Source organism: Enhydra lutris, unplaced genomic scaffold (assembly GCF_002288905.1).
Source record: "Enhydra lutris kenyoni isolate GAN:26980312 unplaced genomic scaffold, ASM228890v2 scaffoldscaffold10, whole genome shotgun sequence".
In the NCBI taxonomy this organism is placed as follows: domain Eukaryota; kingdom Metazoa; phylum Chordata; class Mammalia; order Carnivora; family Mustelidae; genus Enhydra; species Enhydra lutris.
The window spans coordinates 13,760,535-13,782,678 of record NW_019154094.1 but is presented as its reverse complement, the minus strand read 5'-3'; the positions used below and the strand labels follow the sequence as shown (position 1 = coordinate 13,782,678).

Below are 22,144 nucleotides of genomic sequence, written 5' to 3'. Positions count from 1 at the left end.
AGGTCTTTTCCACACTAGTGTTATGAATTTGGCAAAATGTCATGTTATTGACCAAAGCGGATTCTGCAGTTATCACTGATGTGTCTGAGGATTCCAGGATCCTCACGCTGTGGTGATTTTAAAAAATTGCCCATCAATATTCTCAATTAGCTGTAGGTGCTTATTCCATCTTTCCTAAAGGAGAAAGCCTAGGACCATATGTCTAAATATTAATCTTTTTATACTGTTCTTAAGTAGAGCAACCCTTCCACAGCACACTGGGGCCACATGTTTTTAGCCAGCGTCTGCTGTTTGTCTTTTCACACACATGACACAGTCTGTGGAAGGTTTGAAGCCATGAGGAGTGCTGTGCATCCTGCACATGGGATTATGGGAACAGGGATCAGAGAACCTGCCCTTACAATTTGATTAGAGACAAACTAAAAAATGATAAATAGGGAAATAAAGTCACAGGAGAAGCAGAGCAGGCCAAGTTGTCTGCAAAGAGATTCTGTTTTCTTTGAAAGAGTTATGTTAAGCCCTTGCTTGAGAAGGAGTATGGATTTATTAAAAAAAGTTCAAGACTTTTGGATATAAGCCAATTCATATTTTTATATAGCTCAGAGACGGTTTTCATAGCAATGAAACCCTAAACTGCTTTATAGTACAAAACTTTATCTTTTTTTTTTTTTCCCCATAGTGTGGAAAAGAGCTTAAGGTCACAAATTTTTTCAAATTTGCCAGGAACTCATATTTTCCATGTTTGGGGATAAGACACAGTAGATTCTAAACATCTGGCTAGTCCCTATTTAAATAATTGTGTGTTCCATGCACATCATACATATATAATTATATTTTCATTCTATTTACCTTTTTGTGTTTTAGACATTCAGAAATCTGGATTAGATTCTGACTCCAGTAGCTATTGGAAGTCATTCTTCTGAATGTTGGCTAAGGCAAAGTATATTTTCCCCCTTTTCCATATAAACTCAAGTATGGTTTAGTTTCTTATATTTTTATTGTCTACTTTTTTTCAAGATTAAGTGACTATGGGAGCTTATGAGAGTTGTGCATAATGAAGTTCTCTGTATTTTTTATAGCAGGGGTGACTTTAGAATTGGCTGGAGGAAACCTCAGTTTTAGACACTGGCCCATATCTGCTAACAATGTGATTGTAGTCAAATCCCTTAAGCCAGTCCAATTTATCCTCTTGTGAAGTGGACATAGTGCTGGCAGCGTCAAAGCAGTCTTGTCAGATGAGTGAGTTGGTGGATGTGAGGCATTTTGAGTTTTGGAGGAGAGAACAGGACAGAGTAATCTGAGGTCAAGGACACCCCTTCCCTCCCCGCCTGCCCCACACTCTCCCACCCCAAGTCTAGTACAGCAAAGCAAAGAGGAATGGAAACATATTCACTCTCACAGTGTTCCCCTGTGCCGACCATCTGGTGAGACAATTTCCCTTTCTGTCCATATTTCACTGTTTATCGAATACCTATTATGTGCTAGATTTGGGGGGGTGTATAATGCAAATTTGGCCCAGAATGTGCCCTTGAAAAGCTCACTTTCTTTCTCTCAGTTTTTCTCTTTCTTGGAATACTCTTTACTTTCTTGTAAGCACAGCAATGCTCTGAAAGATCTATTTGCTTTTGTCTAGCTGTTTTGTAGTAGGAGGGCTTATCAGAAGACATAGCCTTTCATGATGCCAGAAGCAGAAGTCATTATGACCTCCTTTATCGTCTGAGACTTGGAATCAGTTAGACAGACTAATCTTTTTAAGCTTCCATTTTGTTTACCTGTTGTTGTTGTTGTTGTTTTTAAATAGGATAGACCAATGATTCTAAACTTTTGTTTTCCTTTTGTGGACTGGAGATGGGGATAGTCTTTACTGTCCAGGGCAGATTTCGAAGTATGCAGTTAAGTGTCAGGGAAAAGGTTAAAAAGAACTGGGTTGAAGGCCAGGTATCAGGATAAATACTGTTCTAGTTGTACTATTTGTACTCCTAGCAGAGTGACTATGGAGTTTTTTTTTTTTTTTTAATTTTTTTTTTTTTTTAAGATTTTTTTTTTTTTTTTTTTACAGAGATCACAAGTGGGCAGAGAGGCAGGCAGAGAGAGAGAGGAGGAAGCAGGCTCCCTGCTGAGCAGAGAGCCCGACGCGGGGCTCGATTCCAGGACCCTGGGATCATGACCTGAGCCTGGATGACATTGTGACACCTGCTTTGCTTCTTTCTGTGGTGTCCTCAGTGGCAGGCTGTGGAGAAGGGAGTTTGCCTTTTGAGCTTTGATTCTTTGAGAACAACTGGAGAATGATCCCAGAATTAGAGTGTAGAGTAGGCCGTAAAAAGTTTTCTGAATGCCCTTCCACTTACAGACTGATTTTTGTACTTAAAGGGAATTAACAGTTTTGCCACCTATTGCACATGTGCCATAAGTGCTAAGTTGATAGCAGTTTGAGTGGGACCCAGGTATGAGTTTGGATCACCTGCTAATGTTTTATCCCAGTGCAGGTGGACATTGGAAGGGCTTTCCTCTCCAGATGCAGTAGAATGGAAGTCACAGAAGGAGAGGCTGAAGTTTTGGGAAACTGAGACCATAATGATCACTGGGAGTTTCCAAAGAGATGGCCCTGGAATACAACCTTACAGGTTGCTGGTCTGTAGGTAGCTACCTGATGTAGGTAACAAACTAAAATGAATGTTCTTGATTATTGATCCAGTAGGGTTTGGGTTACAGCCTTAAAAGAAATGTGCTTTCATGGTTGAGAAGGGGAAGGTGATTCAGTCTGAAGGAACTGAATAATCTGGGAAGGGCAGAATTGAAAACTGTGCATTTTTTTCTTAATTTTTGGCCCTTAGAGAAGGTGTTTGGCTTTGCTAGAGATTTCATTTGTATTTTATCTGGATCTTTTAGAGCTAGTTTTTATTGAGCTTGTATACTATTAGCCAATTTTAATTAGCTAACTGTCTAATTTCAAAGATGTAGAAAGGAAGTCTCAGTAAATTATTCTTGGAGGTCCCATGCTATTAAACTATTGGGTGGGACCCGGTAAAATGATTTAGGTCATCTTTCAGCCTCCCTGTAGGAGATACCATTGCCATTTCCTAATCTGTTAAATTAGAGAGCCACCCCCTTTTGGTCTACTCTTAGGGTTACTATAATATATATAAGGTTGGAGTTCAGGATCCTAGAAATCAAGATTTCATGCTCCCAGAAACTGAAATTCTGGCTTTGACAATGTGATTGCTCTTTTGGGTCTGTCATTTAACCTGTGTGATTTGATCTTCTTGTTTGTAAAATGAGGTTAACAGGCTAACCTTTAAGGTCTCTTTGAGATCTTCAAGTTCTGATTCCGTGTCATCAGTGTGTCAAGTGGATTATGTCTTTCAGAATATGGTTTTTTGTTGCTGTTGTCAAGGCAGCATATCCTAGCTTATCCTGACTGATATAAGTGATTACTCTGTACTTGGTACATTCTACAGCTAGGTATGTGTTAACTCATTTAATTTTCACAACAATCTTGTGTATTAGGAATTATTACTCTCCTCCCCCTTTTACAAATGAGGAAACTGAGACAAAGAGAGGATATTCTTTTCAATAGATTATTACATGTGGTTTTATATTTTAAAATAGAAATTGCCTGTGTTAAATATCTAACTAGAAATGGCTATCTGGTAAATGAATTTTGATACTTGATTGATTTGAATTTCTTAGAAGTAGAATAGTGAGGGAGGAGAGAGACAGAGGGAGAGGTTGCTTCAGATCCCCTCCCCATCCTCCTGTATATGATGCAGAAAGATGATCAGGACTCTTTAAGGTACATGCATTTAGCTCAATAATCCCTTTTTAGGAACAGATCTCTGCTTAATTTTAAATATTTTAAAAAAGAATGAAAACTAAATGACACATGAACTTGAGAAAGATTTGAAAATTAAATTTTAGGTTGATTATCAGATTGTATTTGGTCATGCCGAAGTCATTTAGTTACCAATAAAATGACTACCTAGAAAGTAGATTTTGCTTATTAATAAATATACAACCTGGAAGCATCTATTGTTACAATCTTTGAATGAGGAACAGCGTAGATGGCTAACTTTAAGTTTTAGGAATTGCTGTAACTGTCATAATTACCTGCCTGTCTCCTCTCACAGCTTCTACCCCCTTACCTACATCCTTTTCTTCCAGCATCCTGAAGTATTTGTGCCGGTTCAGAGGCTAGATGGTTTGAGCAGGGGAGTTGGTATCAGACAACCTAGATGAATATCTGGCTGTGCCACTTCCCTAGCTGGATGACCTGGAGCAAGTTACTTAACCACTTTGCATCTCCATTTTCTCATCAATTAAATGGAGGTCTTAAACAGTGGCTACCTCACAAGGTGGTTGTGAGGATTAACAAAGCTTAGAACATTGTGTGGCCTGTGGCAAGCTCTAATCAGGTTTTTGCTATTACTATTCCTTGATAGGTTTGGTCTGTCTTTGCTTCTGGGTTTTTATACGTTCTCTTCTCTTTCCATCATTCTTCATGGGGCTGGTTCTCAACTGCTCTTCAAGATGTAGCTCAGTGGTGGCTCTTTGGGATGTTTTCCCACATGTCTCCAGGCTGGGTGACATCCTTTCTGAATTTCTAGCCATCTGGCTGTGACTTCTGTTACAGCCCTCATAACATAGTAAAGCTACTATCAGTTTACTTATCTACAAGGACCATGAACATGGATCGACTATTCTTTCTTCCTTTCCTTTCCTTTCCTTTCCTTTCCTTTCCTTTCCTTTCCTTTCCTTTCCTTTTCTTTTCTTTTCTTTTCTTTCCTTCTTACTTTCTTTCTAATTTTGTGAGTCTAAGGGAGATACTAGGTAAATATATATTGAACGGATAAATGGATGAATTTTCCTCCATTTCTCTCTTCTTTCTTCCCTCTCATTCTTTTCTACTTTCTTTCCTTCTTCCTTCCTTTCTACCAAACTTCCTCTATTCCTTCACTCTCAAACCTGGCCCTTGATGTATTATCTTAGTTATTCCTTGCAGGAACTCTGTGAGATAAACACGATTATCCCCATTTTGCAGGTGTGGAAACAGGATCAGGGTGATAGGCAACTTGCCCATCCAAAGGGGCAGACCGCTTACAGAATTGTCTTCCAATGTTGCTGTCTGTGCTCAAAACATTTTGGCAATTTTTCCTTGGAATTCCCTTTTGGCCAGTCTGTGAACCACAAAAGAAAAACAATCAGTTTTGGTCACTCTCAGAAAGGATGATTTCCAGTCTCATCATCCCAATTCATGTTTGTTTCCAAATAAACCTAGATCATCTCATAAATCTGTTTTGAACTGGTCTCAGTTTATCAATAACCAGTATTGTGGTTGGATTATCCTTGTGGTTCTTAGTATGATTGCAAGATGCCCTTCAGCAATAACCATCAAGAAATTTTGAAAAAAAAATAGAGGTTTATCATTTAAAGAACCTGGAAATTGTGCAGCAGAGGTGGGGCCATACAGTGAGGTCATGGGTATAGAGTGCATGGGTCTGGTTCTGCTTTTATTGGGGTCAAGGATGGGGGGTTTTGTGGGCTCATTCTTTATTGGTGAATTTAAAACACAAGAGGGGAGATTTAAAGTGTGGGAAGAGAAAAAACAAGTGGCTCAAAAGGTCAGTTATTGAAATCAACCAAAATTTCTAAAACAAAGGAGCCTCAGTTGGGGCAGGCAGTCTGTCTCTTATCTAGTCCTGTGGTTGATAATATGTTTATTCAAGGTAGCCATCATTGAATTGGATGCCTCTTTAAAGTGAATGTCTTGGCAATCAAATCTTAAGTTAGGCACTTTCACTGCAAAAAAGAAAGAAAACAATTGTCAAAGCCTATGCAAAGATGCCCACTCTTGCTACTTTTATTCAACATATTATTAGAACATATATTTAACATATAATTACCACAGTAATTAGGTAAGAAAAAGAGATAAAAGGCATCCAAATTGGTAAGGAGTAGGTAAAACAGTCATCATTTGTAGATGATGTGATATTACGAATAGAAAAAGAGAAAAACCTATTAGAACTAATAAATTAATTCAGTGAAGTTGCAGGATACAAAATTAACATGCAGAAATCAGTTGCTTTTCTATATATTAATAATCTATCAGAAAGAGAAATTAAGAGAATAATTCCATTTATAATTGCATCAAAAATAATAAAATACCTAGGATAAAATTTAATCAAGGTGGTGAAAGTCCTGTAGTCTGAAAACTGTAAGACACTGATGAAAGATATTTCAGATGACACCAGCAAATGGAAAGATGCTCATGGATTGGAAGAATTAATATTGTTAAATTAATATTGTTCAAATGTCCATACCCAAAGCGATCTACAGATTCAGTGCAGTCTCCAACACAATACCAATTGCACTTTTCACAGAAATAGAACAAAGAATCCTAAAATTGTGTGGAACCACAGGAGACCCCAAATAGCCAAAACAGTCTTGAGAAAGAACAAAGCTGGAGGGGTCATACTTCCTGATTTCAAACTATATTGCAAAGCTATACTAATCAAAACTATATTGTACTGACATGGAAACAGACACATAAATTAATAGAATAGAATGGAGTCTAGAAATAAACCCACACATGTATGATCAGCTAATCTATTCCAAAGGAGGCAAGAATATAAAATGGGGAAGAGACAAACACTTCAATGAACGATGTTGGGAAAAATGGACAGCTACATGCCAGAGTGATACTAGACCACTATCTTACAGCATATATAGAAATAAATTCAAAGTGGGTTAAAGCTTTGAATGTAAGGCCTAAAATCATAAAACTCTTAGAAGAAAACATAGGCAATAAGCTCTTTGACATCAAGCAATATTTTTCTGGTCAGTCTCCTCAGACACGGGCAACAAAAGCTAAAATAAACAAATGGGATTATATCACAATAAAAAGCTTTTGCACAGCAAAAGAGACCAGCAACAAAATGAAAAGGCAACCTACTTCATGGGAGAAGATATTTGCAAATCCTATTATCTGATAGGGGGTTAATATCAAAATATATAGATAACTTTCATAAATTATTAGCCAAAAAACCCCAAACAACTTGATTTAAAAAATAGGCAGAAGACATGAATAAACATTTTTCTAAGGAAGACATACAGACAGTCAATAGCACTTGAGAAGATGCTCAAAGTCACTGATTGTCAGGGAAATACAAATCAAAACCACATTGAGATACTGCCTCATACCAGTCAGACTGGCTATTATCAGAAAGAGGAAGAAAATAAGGGTTGCTGAGGATATGGAGAAAAGGGAACCCTTCTACTCTGTTGGTGGGAATGTAAATTGGTGCAACCACTATAGGAAACAGTATGGAAGTTCTTCAGTTTCATTCTTCTTCATATAGGTGTCCAATTTTCCCAACACCATTTATTGAAGAGTCTGTCTTTTCCCCATTTTAAATTCTTGCCTCCTTTGTCATAGATTAGTTGACCATATAAGCATGGGCTTCTTTCTGAGCTCTCTATCTTATTCAGTTGATCTATATGGCTACTTTTGTGCCAGTACCATACTGTTTTAATTACTATAGCTTTGTAGTATATCTTGAAATCTGGGATTGTGATACTTCTAGTTTTATTCATCTTTTTCAAGATTGCTTTGGCTATTTGGGGTATTTTGTGGTTCCACATGAATTTTAGAATAATTTGTTCTAGTTCTGAGAAAAAGTGCTATTGATATTTTGATAGGGATTGCACTGAATCTAGATTGCTTTGGGTGGAGTGGACATTTTAACAATAATTATCCTGGGGCACCTGGGTGGTTTAGTCAGTTAAGTGTCCAACTCTTGATTTTGGCTCAGGTTGTGATCTCAGGGTTATGAGATCATTCCTTGTGTTGGCTCCACATTGGTTGTGGAGCCTGCTTAAGATTCTCTCCCTCTCTAAAACAAACAAACAAATGAACAAACAATATTAAATCTTCCAATCCATGGGCATGGACTATCTTTCTATTTCTTTGTGTTGCCTTCAGTTTCTTTCATCAGTGTCTTAGAGTTTTCAGTGTAGAGAGCTTTTACTTTCTTGGTCAAACTTATTCCTAGGTATTTTATTCTTGGTGAAATTGTAAATGAGATTGTTTTCTTAATTTCTCCTTCTTCTGTTTCATTATTAGTCTAAAGAAATGCAACAGATTTCTTTCTTTTTTGGGAGGGAGAGAGTAAGAGAGAGTGAGGAGGGTTGTGGGGGGAGAAAAAGAGAGAGAGGGAGAGAGAGAATCTTAAGTAGGTTCCACTTCCAGCACAGTGCCTGATGTGGGGCTTGATCTCAAGACTCTGAGATCATGACCTGAGCCAAAATCAAGAGTCAGATGCTTAACCAACTGAGCCACCCAGGCACCCCACAACAGATTTCCTTATATTAATTTTGTATCCTGCACCTTCTTTTGGAATGATGAAAATATTCTAAAATGTATCGTGTGGATGGTTGCACAACACTGTGAATATACTAAGAACCACTGAATTTTACACTTTACAGGGGTGAATTTTGTTTAAAAAATTCATAATTACCATCATTAAATATATACCAGTTGCTCACTTGCAGTCACTGCCCTGCGAGACACTGTGGCACATGGATGAGAAAGAGAACACTTGTTCTTTGTGCTCTGGGAATGTCTCAATGGATATTCTTAAATGGAAGATGAAATAGATCCACAAATAGTTTAATCAAGATGTTGCAATACTCAGTGCTAATCTCTGGGCATAGACCAGACTCAGAAAGATCTCAACACCTCTGGGTGCCAGCTATAGCAGTTCAGAAAGATTTCAAAATGTGGGGCACTCCAATATTTATGGAACGTAGACATAGTATTATTTATGGCTTACAGTACTGTGAGGTACCTGGGGGCAGGAGCTATGCCTTGTGTTCATTTTGATTCCCTTGCTTAGTGTTATGTCTGGTCTGCTGGCAGGAGTGTGTGTTTGGTGATTGAATGAACTCTTTTGGAAGTGCCCTGGTTTATTCCTAGGACAAAAATGCCTTCTAGCTTATGACTGCCTGTTCTGACCAGCCTGAGGGTTGACCCTGTGGGGAAGGTGTTGCAGAATTCACCAACTATCCTCATGCAATTGTTTCTTTTCTCACAACCGGTAACTGTTTTGTTTCTTTGGTGTTTTCACTCTGATTTTGGCTGAAATGGTGACTTGGAATAATATGTGGATACTTCTGGAGTGTTGTTCTTTCTTCCCGGTAGTATACTGAAGACTTTGGGCTCCTGGGTCAGTGAGATTTAAGAAAACAAAAGCTGGAATTAACCTCACTTTCTTCTTCTTCTTCTTCTTCTTCTTTTTTTTTTTTTTCTTTTGATCATGTTTATCAAACAGCAGTGCTATAGATTTTGTGTAGCTTATGGATCTTTGCTGTAATAAGAATTTGTTTTTCTTTTCTTTTTTTTTCCTCTGTGAAGTTATTTTATGTTGATTCTTTCTGTTAAATATCCTTTGCTTGCACTGGACTTTTCTTTGTGTTGATTTTTTGCTTCATTTTTTTTTTTTTTTCCATTTCCCATGCTGTTCAGTTACTGGATGCCAGAAGAACCAAGGTTTGTCCACTCTTTGCAGCTTGTTTGTTTTGCTCTGCACAGCCTCACCTCCTTGTGTGTTTGTGTCTGTCTGTCTGCATTTATTCCCTTTTGCTTGCAGATGCAGTAATCCTGTTTACTAAACCTGTTCACAGCTTTATTTGTAAAAAATAAAGTCCTTGTTTGTGTCTACTTGTAGTGGATGCTATTATTTTCATTTTTTAAATGGAAATGCATTTATCATCGAAAGTATGGATAGTAGAATAAAGAACACCTTAGGAAACAAGGAATACTGAGTCTGGAGCATTGCGGGCCTAAAGAAGGTGTGTTTGTGAGACTTTCCCTTCTAACCCTTTCCACTTCCTCAATTAAAACTTTGTAGATGTATAATTTCCCTTGTGACTGACACTAATATATTGTTTCTGTGTATGTGTACATTTCTCTTCTCCTGAGACATTCAGAAAGCATCACTGAATTAATTTCCCCCTCTCCATGTGCTGTCCCATGCTTCTGAAGTCATCCTGGAGGACTTAACGGCTGGCCCTCTGGACCTACCTCATGATAAACATTCCATCTCCATAGTCTGGTAGTAGCAAATAGCGCTTGGCATTTCCATTGACTTTTTCCCCTTCTTTCTCCTCTCCTGCTCCATCTTTCTTATCACAGCACCTGCAGTTGACAATCCAAGCCCTTCAGGATGAACTTCGGACCCAGAGAGACCTCAATCACCTCCTACAGCAAGAGAGTGGCAACCGTGGAGCTGAGCACTTCACCATTGAGCTGACTGAGGAGAACTTCCGACGGCTCCAAGCTGAACATGACAGACAAGCTAAAGAGCTGTTCCTTTTAAGGAAGACCTTGGAGGAAATGGAGCTGAGAATTGAAACACAGAAACAGACCCTCAATGCCCGAGACGAGTCGATTAAAAAGCTTCTCGAGATGTTGCAAAGTAAAGGGTTGCCTTCTAAAAGTCTCGAGGATGACAATGAACGAACACGACGGATGGCAGAGGCTGAGTCTCAAGTCAGTCACTTAGAAGTGATTTTAGACCAGAAGGAGAAGGAAAACATACATCTTAGAGAGGTAAGGACATTCCCTCTATTGCCCCAAACCCATATTTTATAAGTTAAAATATGTTACCAAGTTATTTTCACAGGTTGGAAGATATCTGCAGCCTTAACAAAATTTCCTGGCATCTGTTTTATAATCTTCCTGTCTGTTTATCACCTTTAAACTGGAATTTTGCATTAGATTTTTTTCTTTGCTTACTACACATATGTTCCATTGTTATTTGACACATATTCAGGACCCAAGTGTGTGCAGCACATGCCAGCTCTAAGGTGGTTTACCGTTACTTTCCCACAGATGGCCAGTTTCAGGGTTTTTTAAGTACAGTACTAAGTTTTAGATGTTTATCAAATACATCTCTCTATAGGAGCAAAACAAATAGGTGATTAGCAAAACAATAAACCTAAATATTTTTATAGCTGAATTGGGGCAGCATTTGCAGAAAGTAAAGCATATGGATATTTCTGGGAAGAACGGTAAAATGGGCAGACCAGTTTTGAACATTTAGGTTTAAGATAATCTTCATCTGCATTTTCTTTTGGCTAGGAAAAACTGTCCCAGGTTTCTTGAATATGCATTTCGGCACTTAGTGGATTAAATAATTTGAAGTACTTCAGAGGCTCTCCGGCCTGCCACCACTGTTGAATACTGGGATGCTCAGATATCTGAGGATATGTAGTTGGATAGAGCTTAGAAAAAAATGTGGGTGATAGCCAAGGTTTGAAACTTTTACAGCAGTTCCTTGCCGCTATGGTGGATGTGGATTTCAAAAGTACCCTGTAGGCAAAATGTTGAGGGAGGCACAGATCTCACAGAAAATAGAAAGCAATAAAATGGCATTAAGTTTATTTTAAAAGTTTTCTATAGCAATAAATAAACATTCCAAAAGATATTTGCTTTCAGAATTAGATTTCTTGGCATTATATACCTTTTCAGATGGGCAGTTCTTGTGAGTCATTTTTTTATTGGTTCAGAAAACATGGCTTCCATGATGGGGCTTGATGCTCCCAGGAGTTTCCTCTGATATAGATTGTATTTGCTTAGAAAATTTGAATGGACTTTTGTATCTTTAGACTTAATGTCCTCCATGCTTATTCTCCCTTGTTTTATTTTCATGAGACATTAACAGCATGTTTGGGAAGCCACATGGCTTGGTTTTGGATTGAGATGCTTAAAGAGATGTTTTGCTGGGACTGGGTCTTCCCGTCCATATTCCAAGAGGCTGAATGTCATCTTAGGCTTCTAAGATGGCCCCTAATGATGTACGCTTCTTGGAAATCATACCCTTGTGTAAATCCATGTCCTCGAGTATAGGCTGAACCTAGCGACTTGATTCTAAACAACAAAATATGGTGAAGGTAATGGGATGCCAGTGTGACTTCCATGATTAGGTTATATAAGACTGTTCTTTTCATCTTGTTAGCACACTCTATTTTATTCTCAACTTGCCTGCTTTGATGAAGCAAGCTCATGTGAGAGAGGCCCGTGTGGTAAGGGACTGAGAGTAGCCTCCAGTCAATACCCAATGAGGAACTGAGACCCTCACTCAAACAGCCACAATGAACTGAAAACTGCCAAAAACCACTTAGTGTGCTTGGAAGTGGATCCTTCCTCAGTGCAGCCTTCAGATAATATGACAGGCCCTGGGCTGACACCTTGGCTGCAGCTTTGTGAGAAACTGAAGCAAAGGACCCACCTAAGCTGTGCCTGGGTTCCTGACCCACAGAATCTGTGAGATAATAAATGTGTGTTGCTTTAAGCTGCTGAATTGGGGGTAATTTGTTACACAGCAATAAATAACCGATAGAGTGGAGCAGAGACTAATCTCTTCCTGCCTCACTCCATAGACTTTACATTGAGTTTTCCGAAGAGAAACAGTAACTACTGGCAGTAGTCACTTGCATGTAAAGCAACCATGGATTTTGAAATTTTGGTTGTGTTATTTTAGAACTGTGGCTGGAGATTAACATAGTTGAAAAAATCTGCTGCTTTATTTTGGGTGCCAAGGGATCATGTTGCATGTATAGCAGGACAACGATGCCAGAGAAACCTCCATCTGCAGCACTGACCTTCACTCCATGTTGGGGTCTTGTGGTCAGGGCAGAGTCACTCTTTTTCTCTTATTAGATTCTGTTCACTGGTAGTACTAAGTAGATAGTGCCTTGATTCTGTTGTGTGGATGCCTCCACTTAAATGAATCTAAACAAAATTCAGTTTGTTTTACAAGATTACTTTGCCCTCACAGTGGTCTGGCCAGGAAATAGATCATGTTTAGAGCCTTAACCATCAGTCTGAGAGCCCACAGAGAGTGGTACAGAAAATGCAGCCCAACATATTCAGCTAGTTTCCTTGGGCATCAAATGAAAGTCAGTGGATTGCCTTTTTCTTGGCTTATCAAGAAGGTGAATGTGGAAAAGGTGTCTCTATAAAAAAAAAAAAAATCTCATTTTAAACTTAACTCAACAAAAAGACTTTGGAGGCCTGAAAGGATGTTCCCCAAGAGAAGGATTGTACTATCTTCTGAGAGCCATTTGTTACATTTTCAGGAATTTTGTGAGCCTGCTTTTAAACCATTGATAACTTGAAATTAGTCATGGTGGGAGTATTTATACCATGGAAATCAGCAAATGCTACCCCCAGGGCCTATGCCCCTGCCACCCCATCCCTGAAGCCCATTTACCAACACGTCTCTGAATAAATGCCATGAAATGTTTACCCACAATACAGCAGGAAGAGGAAAGTTAAATAATGCAAGAATTATGAGTATCCTTTTTTTTAAAAGATTTTATTTATTTATTTGACAGAGAGAGATCATAAGTAGGCAGAGAGGCAGGCAGAGAGAGAGGAGGAAGCACGCTTCCTGCTGAGCAGAGAGCCCGATGTGGGGCTCGATCCCAGGACCCTGGGATCATGACCTGAGCCGAAGGCAGAGGCTTTAACCCACTGAACCACCCAGGTGCCCCAAGAATTATGAGTATCTTAACCACTCATCATTCATTAGAAGTTTTCGTAACAGCATCTGGATAGATGCTTATGTGTCAGACACTTCGAAGAATACTTTTCATTGATTCATATTTATTTAACTTTCAAAACTACCTGGTGCATTTGGTTGTCCATCCATTCAGTGAGCACTTACTGAGGATCTGCTTTGGGATAAAGCAATCATAGCTAATAAAGTTTGACTTCATCATGCTTATATTCTGTAGGGGTGAAACATAATTTCATAGTTAAACAGAGAAGTAACATGAAGAAAAGAAGAGGATGAAGAGGGACGCCTGGGTGGCTCAGTTGGTTAAGCGGCTGCCTTTGGCTCAGGTCATGATCCCAGCATCCTGGGATCGAGTCCCACATCGGGCTTCTTGCTCGGCAGGGAGCCTACTTCTCCCTCTGCCTCTGCCTGCCACTCTGTCTGCCTGTGCTCGCTTGCTCTCTCTCTCTGACAAATAAATTAAAAAAAAAAAAAATCTTAAAATAAAAAAAAAAAAAAAAAGAAGAGGATGAAGAACTAGTGACCTGGGTGGGGCCAACTTGATATTGGGTGGTCAGGGAAGGCCTCTTTGGAGGGGGTGATGTTGTGAACTGAGACCTGAATGATAAGAAGGAACCAGCCATGTGAAGCTCTCAGAAGACTGTTCCAGTCATGTGGAAAGACTCAGGCCTGGGAGGTAGGTGCTATTATTTGGCCCATTTTGCCCGGGGAAACTGAAGAAGAGGTGACACTAAGAAGCTTGTTCAGCCTCCCAGTGGTGAAGCTGGTATTGGAATTGGGGTGACTAGACTTTCAGCCATTAAATCATTTCATGAAATCCCTTTTCTAGAGGAATCTTTCCCAAAATGTGCTTTGCAGAACAGCCATTTTGTGGGATGCTAATAATGTGCTATGAGAGAAAAAGGGCTACAGGGCCAAATGAACTTGGGAAAATGCTGGATTCCACAGAGTTTACTGTAGGACTCCTCAGACTCCTTAATACGCAAGTGTGTATCAGTCATTCCCAGGAAGGGGAAGGTTCTCAAGCTTATTTAACTTGCTTTTGTCTTGCTGCACTGGTGCTCTTCATAAAACACTTTGGAAAAAAGCCGTGCTAGAAAACAAAAAGTGTGCTTTTAACTTGTGACCTGCAAAATATGTAAAAATATATAAATAGTTATTTCCCATGGCCAAATAACTGGGTAATTTCCTACATTAGTTATTCTAGAAGGCAAAGTTTATTGTAAGCTGTTTCCATATTCTCTACTGATTTTTAGAATGTTCTTCTGTCAGGGTATTTTTTTTTTTTAACTTTTTTAGTGGAAAAATGTGGCTGACTGCTTTTTGTATTAAAGCAGTAAGAATAGCCTAGCTTGAATAAAGAAGTAGCCTGACCTCTGTTAATTTAAATGAATCTAAAGCAGGATTTAAAATGTACTTGAGGTTTTAAGTTCAGTGTGTTCCTGATTTCTTTTTCATTTTGCACAGTTCAACCCAGTTTGGGGCTAGATGGCGTAATGTTGGAGAATAGAGTGCTAGTGGTTTTATGATTCATTCTCAGGCAGAGGTGTTGGGCTTCATAAACCCCATCTCCTGGAATACTGGTCTTGTTTAGCCTATTGTTTGAGGAGATTTTGAGTTGGCAGGAGTTGCACATGGGGAGGGTCGGGTTGCTTTAGTGTTTTGTTATCTTTCGGTGGTCTGGAAAAGGCTGAGGGCGAAACCACTTCTTTGCCTGGCAGGAAAGAGCAACAAAAAGACTATGATCTCAACTTATTTGGAAGACCAAAACCACTGCCCAAGAACTACAGCGGATGTGCTAATGTGAGCCAAAGTGTTGGCTGCAACAGAACATTACTCACTAGTGTCGGGGGATGTTTTTGGATACTGGTTGATTTGATAAGACATTATTGGATGTGGTAATAGTTTACCTTGTTCTCTAGCTTTTTCTGCACAGAACATATTGTTCTCTGTAAAGGTTTTGGTAATCAAGTACCTAAAATGCTATTGATTTCATTAAAGAAAAAGTGGGTTTATATATACCAGATCCACTCTCCTTAGTATTTTCTTGGCTGGTCCTTAGAAGAGAGTCAGGAGTCTCTGGACTCAGCACTGTAGGATGTTTGAAGAGAGGGGTATATGTTCTGCTGACATGACTATTGATTTTCTATGCTAAAACTTTGGGCAGCTTGCCCATCTTTGGTAGCAAGGGCTGAAGAGCGATCAAGGCATTGGGGGCCTCAGTTGCTATTAACCCAGGAGACTGGGCCTGGGGTTCCCACTATGCTATGGTTGGGGCAGGGAGGAGGAGGGAAAGGCAACATGAATTCTTACTTTCCTCATTTATTTACCAAGATCCACCATGGCAGAGTTGGTGACCTAGAAGTTCTTGAGCTCATAAACCTTTTCCTGATGGCTCAAACCTCCACTATAGCTCTTTGCCCAAACTTTTAAACTCCAGCGTAGTTCCCCCATCTGAAAACCAAATGGGCTCTCTCTGTGTAACATGACTTTGTCTCCAGTTCTGCTGGCTGAACCATGATTTTGCTGAGGGAGGCATTTTTAATTCTGATTCTACAGATTTAACCTGTCTATTTCTACCAACAAAGCTTATCACGGAAAATATTCCTAAACACGAGTGACCACATTAATATAACGTTACAAATTCTCTCTTGCAAGAGTTATTTCCTAATATATTATAGAACCTAACAATTGCTGCTTTTTTAAATAAAGTAAGTTTCTTACCTGATCAGTACATTCCATCCATATTCCCAGGCCTCATATATTGCCTGCAGGTGCTCAGTAAATATTTGAGAGTGAAAAAAGAGTTAAAAAAACAATAGAGAGTTTTTCTGTGATTTATTTTGTCAATATTTGAGGGGTGGTTCATAATGATTATAGTGCCATGCTCTTTTATGTTTTCTCTTATGTTTGCTCTGTGTTTGCTGTGGAGCAAGAACTTGAGTGTAACCCTAATTGGAACTTTTCTTTCATTTTTTTGAAACCATGTTGGATGTCATAGAACACATGCTAAACATCCATATGCAGGATGCTGTGGGAGCACTCTTGGCAAGTTTGTGGTCTTGTTCAAGGATTCAGGTGGGACAGTAGGAGAAACAGTTCACATTTACTGAGGCTTACTTTGTGTCAGGTTCTATACTACATAAATACTGGTGCTATCATCCCCATCACACAGGTAAAGAAACTGAGGCACAAAGAAGCAAGTAATTATTTCTAGTCACACAAAGCAAATACTGGAGTGAAGATCAGAACCTGGGAGATCTGGGTGCAGAGTCTATACCTGTCACTATCACATGCTACTACTTCTCGGGATGGTGTACTAAGAGAACATCGAATGGCATTAAAATGGTGTACAGCTTAGAGGTAGGAGGCTGAGCGCTGAATTCATCCATGACAGAGCTGGTCTTCAAAGGCAGGAAGAATTTTAACACACAGTAATGATGGTGAAGTATGATTAAAAAAGAGGCAGCTGAGCCAAACATCAGAGGTGGGAACTGTGAGGTATTGAGGGGGTGCCATGAGTTTGGAGCAGTTGAAACTCCACCTGCCAGGAGGAAAGGAAATAAGGCTGAAAAGGTGATTTGAGGTCAGATCACTCAAGGCCCGGATCATGTGACACAGGGGATTGAATTTTCCTCTGTAGGCTCTGGGCAGCGTTTGAAGGAATTTTCCCAGGAAAATGGCATGATCAGAAAAGATTGTTAGTGCTAATTGGTAGTGGATTGGGAGGAGGAGGTATGGAGACAAGTTAGAAGGACACTGTGGTTGTTCAGGTCACCAAGAGTCTGAATCTGGGTGGTAGCCACAGGAATTGAAGGGAAAGTTCATCTCTACCTTGACCTTGACAGCCTGGGAACTGAGTGCTGGGAGCTGCGAGGAGCAGATAGCTTCTTTGGGCTTGAAGCAGACAGGTGGTCGGATAGTGGGCCAGCCCAAGTGGTAAGAGGCTTGAGGAAAGACTTTGGATGTGTTGAGTTTGATGAAATCCTGGTGGAGCTGTCCAACCAGAATTGAGAACATGGCTGAGGAAATGACTGTGAAGTTCTGCGCAAGTGCAAAAGGCATGTCTGACTATTGGTCACATCGTTGTTGCTATTGTTTGCATACACACCTGATCATCTGTGGCTACCAAGTCCCCACTTTGTGTGATCATTCCAAAGTTTGCCTTGTCACTCACCCCTACTATGTCTAAAAAGTGACCTTAGGGACTGCATACTTCTCTTTGATGCCTCTTTTCTGAGTAAGCATGTCATTTTGACTTGGGTATATCCTTTGAAATTACATAGAATTTTCACTGACTTGATGCCAACTTGATACAGGTTCCCTTTGTTCTCCCCGAGTTCCATTTTCTCCAAGCACTCTGTACAGGATGAATGCCAATGAAGCATCTTTACAGGAAAGTACTCTCTCTGAACCCCTATTAACAACACTTTCAAAACCAGGATTTCATAACTTTTACCCACACATTTCTGATGGCAAAGGGAATGCACCTATTCCTGTTTATGTTTAGTATCATTTGCCTTATCTTTAAATTCGAATACACTCTTTAAAGTTTGAACACTGCATGCTAATTTGAAATGGTTCAGGTTTTACCCCATATTGATTGTAATGAGTGCCACTGATGGCTTTTTATAGTAAAAGAGACTGGTGGAGCCCCAGGGAGCCATTAGGCAAAAGGCATTTTGGAACCTGCTGAGAAAAGAAAGTGGCAGGGTAGAGGGAGGTGAGGGGAAGTGATAGGGATTGGGGAGAATGTCAGGCGGTTATGCTGGGAGAGACTCTCATTACTCTCCTCACTGCCTTGTCCTCTTGGTCTACCCTAGGTGTTACTGCTTTTCGAAAAATATTCTTTTGGTAGCTGACCTGATTTATTATTATCACGTTTGGTAAAACCATGCACCACAAATGAAACCTCAGTGTCGAGGAAGTTCTCCAAGTACCAGGACTGTGGCTACTTCAGTATATCACAAACTGTGGCAACTGGCAAGTTGAGACAGCTTAGCTATACCAAGGGCCTACCTGTCTTAGATGGAACATCAGCTAATACCTTACATATGAAGGAGGCTTCATAGTTTATAGAATACACTCTTTTAATGCCTTCCTCTGATGCTTCTGGTAACCCTGTGAGGAAACAAGGTCAGAGACATTAAGAAGTAATGACAAATAACATTTACTGGGCACTCAAGAGCATCAGGCTGTGCTAATCAATTTCCAGGGAGTGCCACTTATCCTCCCAACAATACTCTGGGATGGATGGTGGTTTCCTGTCTCTCGGATGAGGAAACTATGGCCCAAAGGGGTGATGTGTCTGGTCCAGCTTCTTAGGGCAAGTGGTGATGGATCTGGGATTCAAATTTAGGCCTGCTGTTTCTAGGCACCTGATCCTAACCACTCACTGATATTGCCAGGGATGATGCCTGAGTAGAGCAGGGACTAGAATTCTGGTATTCTGACTTTTTGCTTAGGGATATTTCCTTGATCAATGGAAAAAAGGAGAAAAATAATGCAAAAGGCTCTTTTTTTTTTTTTTTTCCCTTGCTACATCTTAGTCCTGTTGAATCCAGGACTATAAGTCTATGTATGAGGTCAATGAGCAGTAGAAGGGTTAAACAGTGCCATGCAGAATGTAATATCACAGCTGGATCTCCTTAGCCCATTTATTGCTCATGAAAGTTAAAGTACTAAATTAAAATACAAAGAATGGTACTGTACATCTAGGCCCTCCGTGAATTCCTAGGAAATAGATGAATTTTTGTGAACAGAGAGTAAGGAAAACAGGAGGTGCTAAGAGCTGGCCCTTCCCCATTTTGTCTATTCAAATTTAGCTTCCTTTTCAATTTTTTAGCTCTGTCATTATTTCATTGCTTAAAAGAAATGCTTTGTTTTCCCAAATTTACTTTCTTTTTATTTAGTTTTTGTTGGGTATTTTGGGTTTCTCTCTATGTCAGTGTGAGACATTAAAACTATATTTATAACCTCTGATAAGTACTCCATCTCATTGTTCTTCTAGGTGGCTAAACTTTGGAAAAGTTTCCCACCCACTCCGGCTTGGATGTGAGAGGGGAAACTTTATTTGTGTTTTTAGTCTGGCCATATGTTAAGAGTGTTTTAAATGTTTTGGGTAGAGGGTTTAATAAGGCAATGTGAATGCTTGCTGGGTGATTCCTATGATTGGCTTATAGTTACAGCAGTTGTGACTTCAACAAAGAAGTAATCAACTCCTCCTTAATATAGCAAAGATATAATTACATATGAATGGTTTATAGAGAAAGGAAAAAGAAAGAAAGATGAGTGAGCCTTTAGAATAAACATAAAGACTTACGACTCAGTTAGATCAAGAGTGAGCACACTAGAGCTTGTGGGGCAAATGTGGCTCACCATCTGTTTTTTTATGGCCTGGGAACTAAGAATGGGTTTTTACCTTTTTAGATGGTTGTATTTGAAATGGTTATGTAAGTATATAATATCCTAAGTATGTATATGTATGTATATAATATCTAAATAGTTGATAAAAAGAAAACCTCTTTCGATTTTGCCTCCTGGGCCTCGAAGCCTAAAATATTTACTGCTTGGCCCTTTAAGAAAAAGTGTGGTGACTCCTGAAGTAGTTGATAAGTAAACAGTTTTTGAATCAAGATGTTTGGTAAAAAGTGTATGTGCAATTAGTTATATTTAGAGCATCAAATCTGACTATTTTTGTAGAGCTTTTGAATATTATTTTTCTTAAATGAGGAGACAATATATTTTTCTGTCATTTCTGCCCATATTTCCTTTACAACGGTTAGGCTGGTGATTTTCATCTTTAGAGTTGTAGCACCCTGGGTATTGCCGGTTATCATGAAAGTCTGCAGCTCTTTCAGGAGCGGTGGGTGTTGGGGAGGTAACCTGTGGGTTACAAAGGGACTGTGTGGGGAGAATTCACTAACCTATTAAGATGCCAGAGAAACGGAGACTGGCATTCAAACTCCGAAGGAAGGAGGAATTCCTGACTTAATTAAAACACAGCTTCCAAGTCCTCCTCCTCTTTTTTTTTAATGCCTGTGCTTTCTGACACTTTTTAGGCCTATGCAATTCTTTATTAAATCTGTGGCTGCTTTGAAGGAATTGGCCTGAAAAAGAAACTTTCTGTGTATATATAAATTGTGTTAAAAGATACTTACATGTAGTAATCATTGGTGTACCATAGATTTGCTAGGTTTTCCTATGGAAAGTATTCTTAATCAGATAAAGCCAGGGCCTGGTCAGGATGACAACTGAGAAATCCCCTTACCGCCCTCTGCCCTTCCTTCAGCCTCTAAGGCAGTAATATCCGTTTGGGTAATGGGGGTTGGATTGTCAGCTGTTTGAGCATATTTAGTGTTGGGGGATGACCCGGTCTGTTTTTGAAATTTTGCTTCCTTAGTGTAGCTCAGGGTCTCTCAATCTCAGCACTATTGGCATTTGGGACAGGATGTGTCTTGGTTGCAGGGGCTGTCCTGTGCACTGTAGGATGTGTAGCAGTACCCTGGGCTTCTATCCACTAGGTACAAGTAGTACCTTTCCCCTTCTCCCAGTTGTGACAATGCAGAATGTCTCCAGACATTGCAAAATGTCTCCTGGGGTTGGGGGGCAAAATCACACAGGTTGAACTGCTGGTGTAAAGTGATTGACACATCCTTCTGGTGGCTGGCCTGTGGCTGTGGTAAAATACAGTAATTCCCAGCCCCACCTGCTGGAAGCTCTGTTTTACTGAGGAAGGGCAGCCCAGTCATGATAATTCTTGACCCAAAGACTGCCTGCAGGGGATTGAACTAGGAAACAGATGTGCTGAGGGGAGGTGGGGGCTTGAGTCTGAAAAGAAACAGAAGTGGGGTGTGTGTGTGTGTGTGTGTGTGTGTGTGTGTATGTGAGAGAGAGAGAGAGAGAGAGAGAAATTGAAAGAGAAGCTACCTCTGACTACCCCCTCTTCCCTCTCAGGAAACATAGGGCTGGGGCAAGTCCTAGAAAATAAATCTAAGGGAGGGGTTGGGTGTGGTGTTCTGATCTTAGATACCAAGTGGGAAAGCCGGATTTTGTGAAAATAAAAGATGTTTGATTCTCAGGAGTATTTATGGAGGTAATAATTATGGATCTGAGAAGACACATAACTTCACTTTTTTGACTACTGGACTCTTGCTATTAATCAGTGGTTCTATTTTACGGTAAAGGTTGTCGTCCCTGCTTTCCCCCAAATGGACTCCGAGTCTCCCTTTCTGTTTTTTCAATAAACATTTCTCTGCATGAACTGCTATCCACCCCTTCCCTAGCTCCACAAAACTTCAGAATAATTTTGGAGTGTGGTAGTTTTATCCTGTGGAAATGTAGTACAGATGTTCAGAATTACCTTTTCTTTCTCTCCTTTAAAACATCATGACCACACATGCTTTGCTATAAGTACTATTAAGTATTTTTATTATTACTATTAAAAAATCTTGCCTCAGGCAGATTCTTACTAAATCTCAAGTAAAGGCAAATATTAAAATAGCAAGTATTTATGTATATCACACTACAGAGTCTGAACTCATATTTGGCTTTTTTTGCAACTG

General features: G+C 39.6%; 1 protein-coding gene across 1 annotated transcript in view; it reads left to right on the top strand.

The window, feature by feature from the left end:
• Positions 1-22,144, top strand: part of LOC111143961 (ELKS/RAB6-interacting/CAST family member 2) — a 943,496-nt gene that overhangs the window by 176,274 nt on the left and 745,078 nt on the right. Inside the window, exons 2-3 of the mRNA XM_022497998.1 lie at positions 9,521-9,544; positions 10,190-10,606. Coding sequence (XP_022353706.1) covers positions 9,521-9,544; positions 10,190-10,606 — 441 coding nt within the window. The remainder of the gene's footprint in view (positions 1-9,520; positions 9,545-10,189; positions 10,607-22,144) is intronic.